The 4,262-nt window shown below is 46.2% G+C and overlaps 1 protein-coding gene across 1 annotated transcript in view; it reads right to left on the minus strand.

The window, feature by feature from the left end:
- LOC103616178 (ATP-dependent RNA helicase DDX19A) overlaps positions 1-3,368 on the minus strand; it is a 10,297-nt gene extending 6,929 nt beyond the window's left edge. Inside the window, exons 1-4 of the mRNA XM_008634310.2 lie at positions 3,326-3,368; positions 2,901-2,954; positions 1,894-2,029; positions 1-91 (exon numbers count right to left, since the gene is read on the minus strand). Coding sequence (XP_008632532.1) covers positions 1-60 — 60 coding nt within the window. The 5' untranslated portion in view covers positions 61-91; positions 1,894-2,029; positions 2,901-2,954; positions 3,326-3,368. The remainder of the gene's footprint in view (positions 92-1,893; positions 2,030-2,900; positions 2,955-3,325) is intronic.
- Between the last annotated feature and the right edge of the window lie 894 nt (positions 3,369-4,262).

Raw genomic sequence — 4,262 nt, forward strand, 5'->3', positions numbered from 1 at the left:
TTCAGCAAGCATCATGGGCAGGGCATTCTCTTGGATCTTAGATGGTCTGTTGAAGCCCATGGCATAGACTCCTTGCAGGAGCTGTGGTTTCCTGAAAAGAGAAATTTTTATATTGAGACCTATTAAAGTCCATTTAGTTTTCATTTGTGTAAAAAAAAATGTGAGAAAAACCCTTGAGAAGATGGCCTAGAGCTGTCCCTGCTACAATCCCACCTGTGAAACAACTATGGTCAGCATCTGGAACCACAAGTGACAGCAGAAGTTTGGACAGGAAGCTTTGGAAAATACCCTGGATTTAGTAAGTCAGCCTGCCTGTCCCAGCTCGAGGGCAAAGCCTGTGTCTAAGGCCAGCACTGCTTGTTCAAAGCAGCTTTTCAGACAATCCAGGAATCCCAGAGCAGAAAGCATTAATCCTGTCCTTCAGGCCAATCCCATTTCCTCAGCCATACCTAAGCTTGGTGCCAAAATTATCACTCCTCGATGACTCAAACACAGGACGAAGTGATCTCAGTATGTGAGGAACAGGATGAAGGGATCATGAGATCATTGCAAGGACTTCAGGAAGTCGTGTGGATTCTGTAATACAACTGAGCAAAGCTGGCTCAGGTAAATGCTCAGGTAAATTAGCTCAGTTTGCTGTGACTACACCTTGTGATCCGTGGGTGCAAGCCAGCCCTCACACCCAGAACTGAATGGTGACACTGCTGGCCAGCAAACTCTCATCTACTGCTTTCTCTTGAGGGAGCTTTCTACTCTCAGCAGACACTTGTGTAGATAAGGAGACCCCAGAACAACCTAAATCCAGGTTATGGTGCTGGAAACTCTCAGCTGATGACCTCCGAGTGCTCCCTGGAGGCTGGGAGTGCTCTCAGAAGGGCTCTCCTTTCAAAGCAGGTTACAGGTCTCCTGCCTGCATTTCCCACTGCAGTAACTTCCTATTCAGCACAACGGGCTTTTGCAAAAATCCTGTATTACTTTCCAATGATGGCTGGAACAAAAGCTCTTTGAAAACGTAACCTTGTGCTGCTCCAAGCAAGGACACACAAAGCCCAACTCTGCACCAGTTGCCAAGGATACCCCGAGTCGTAACAAAATGAAGACTCAATTAGGCTGGCTGTCCCTGTCATTAACTCCCTGGGATTGTTTGCCTTTTGAAACACAGGAATTAGTCTAACAGGCACTGCAGGACCTCAGCTTCTTTTTGTAGACGTTCAACCACTAACACCAACAAAGCAAAACATCCTGACATTTCAGAGGGAGAATGCTCCTTAGCTCCCATTTCCCTGTAGAGCTTGTAGAGCAACAAACCTGAGATCAATGTGAGCACAACAGTCCCAACAGGACACACTCTCCAAAATATATCCATCTGTCATGCCTTAAATACACTTATCATCACTTGAAAGCTGCACTGGTAAAGGTTTCCAGTGGGAAAGAAGTCAGAAAAGACTGGTCTCTCCAGTACATAAATCCAGTATTGCTGGAAAAGATAAGCTTTTCCCTTTGTGCTGTCACTGCTGTTGTTTCAGATGGAAACCCCCACCAGGCACCCAGATAAACCAACTCTCCTTGCATTTAAATAATACAAATGATACTCATTTATTAATGACACCTTGGCAGTAACCTGAAACACAAACCCATGTACTTTTGAGTGGTGTCTCCTATGCAACCAGGGAATTTTTCAGGACGTGAGGAAAGGTTCCAACTACCTGATGGGCTCCAAACTCACACCTGCCCTGGTAGTTTTAGTAGAACTGCTCTTCCAGAGTTTACTAATAAGGCTGCCCACAACAAACTGGAAAATACAGTTATAAGGGAGCCTATTTAATGTATCTGATCCCAGGATTTAACAGCTCCATGCAGAGAAGGTTCTGGCTCATCCCAGCAGGCACTTACAGGCGCAGCTCCTCGAAAGACTTGACGGAGTAGAGGGGTGATGTGGGGTCCCTCTGCAGCACCTCCACCTGATTTGTGGTGTCAACCAGGTTACTGCGGATCAGCTTGTTCAGTAAGGACTGGGCAGCTCTGTCCTCTAGGAAAGGAGGTGGAAAACATAAATCCATCAGTCACAGCCTGCTCCAGGTCTTGCTCCCACTGAACTCCTGAGCCAGTTAAAAGGGACAAAATCCCTCCAAATACTGAAATTCTTCATTAGAGTGTAATGGCTTGAAGAGCCCAAACTTCCTGGATGAGACATCAAGAGATCCCAGAGATTCCCCCTTTTAATACCCAGGAAGACAAACCAAATGAGCACTGTTCTAAGGGGGCCTTTAACAGATCCAGATTTCTGCTTATTTAAGACTATTTTAGCTTTAGCATCTACCTGGGACAGCGTAAGGCCGCCTCGAGCCTCACTCTGACATGTGGGCACACACCTCTTAGGGTTTTATTTTCAAGGAAATTTTGAGGATAAATGGTACTTTAAAAGATTCCAGAGCTGAAACACAAGGGCTGAGGATAAGGGAGATCCAAACAAGGTTAAACTGCTGCACTCTGGGGTTTTGCTACTAGATCTGCTCCCTAAAACCACCTTCTGAAAGATTTCGAGCCGTTACCCACCTCTGAACAGCCACTGCATAAACGCAACTTGTTGGTTGCTACAGCAATCCCAGCTCCAGGTTATCCAATTGCTCCTGTATCCAGTCCTGCCTTGAGGATACTGCTATCCCCTTATTTCTCTCCACTCTAATCCAGGAGTCTCCCAAGTTATTACAGGACACAATGCCTTTAAAAGTATTATGGAGGAAGGACATGTCTTACAATTAAGTCCTTGGGGCAGGATACAAGATCAGCGGTCCTGAGACATAAGGCAGACTTACTTTAAGCATATATTAAAACAATATAATCACAATTAATAATTATATTAATTTCCTTGCCAAAGCTTTTTTCAGGAAAGCACTTACCCTTCTCCTCATCCTCCGTCTTCTCCACATTGTCATCTGCCTTGACAACGGCACCTGAATTGGAACAGTTTTGGGGGGCACAGGTGAGGTCAGGCCTCAGGGACAGCCCACACCCCCAGAGCTTTGGAGTATCGTGGGAAAAGCTACAAAACAGCTCATTTTCCTGAGGAGAACTGCCCTGCTCCATTGCTGTGCAGAGGAAACCCAGGCTCCAAGTGGAGTTTAGCAACCTCAGCAACGGATTCTGCTCACACAGCTCCCTGAAGACACCACAATATTTAGTCTGTGCTGCTGCTTAGTCTCAGCTCTTCTGGAATTTCATGATTTATCAGGAATTTACTTTGTCAGCAGCGCTCTGAACTCCACAGGGGGAACATTCCACCCTTTCCAACTTTTCCAACCCCATCTGAGCAGCTGGAACTCACCATTGGCATCTGGTTTGGTTTTTTCATCCTTCAGGTGTAAAGTGCTCAGCTAGAAATGAGGAAAAACACAAGATCAGAGAAATTCAAAGGCTCCCTATATTCTAACTCCAGCCAGGAAAACCTAAGCTTTGGATTTATAAAGTACTGCACAAACCCTGCTCAGCTGGAAGGGATGAAGACACAAGAGGAACTTGATTTCAAGAGTTTTAATACAACTATTTCTAAGCAAGAGTTTTAACACAAATACAAGTTTTTATAAGCTGTAAGAACAACACAGAGAAGGGCTTGTTTTCTGTCCTGTAGCCTCCACTCCCTAATAGTTCTGCTGATGGAAAACGGGAGAAAATCAGCATTCCAGGATGGAAACGGGATCCACGCACAGTCCTGGCCAGCACAAGCTACCCCAGGATGAGTTTGTTTCACCACCTGAGATGTACAGGGAGAGCAACCCCGAGGGTCTTCCCCATATCCAGGGGCCCAGTAAGGGTTCTGTGCCCAAGCACAGTGGTTGAGCAGCTCAGAAAAAATAGAAAACAATTCTTTTGAGGCACAAAGTTGCATCTTTTCATTAAAGAAATATGAGAGAAAGAGAGAATTTTTTTGGATGCTGGAAGACAGAGCTGAGGCTGGGTGAGTGCCTGAAGCGGTGCAGTGTCTGGATGGAGAGTGAGGGGGACGGCAAGGACGTCTTTGCCCTTTGGATATGCAAAAAATGGATGAAGGCAAAGAAACTGAAAAAATAATGGTAAGTAAAAAAAAAAATTTAAATGGGGTTTTTGCTTATAAAAGAAGAGCCCAAGCCCAGGGACAACCCGACACCCCGGGCCCTCCCCATCCCCACGGCAGAAAACGGGGAGAAAAAGGGTTTCCCCGATCGCTGTTTTCTGTGAGGAGGCGGCGGGGGCCGCGCGGCCCAGGAGACCCCGCGCCGCTGGAC

Source organism: Corvus brachyrhynchos, unplaced genomic scaffold (genome assembly GCF_000691975.1).
Source record: "Corvus brachyrhynchos isolate BGI_N302 unplaced genomic scaffold, ASM69197v1 scaffold525, whole genome shotgun sequence".
Taxonomy (NCBI): Eukaryota; Metazoa; Chordata; class Aves; order Passeriformes; family Corvidae; genus Corvus; species Corvus brachyrhynchos.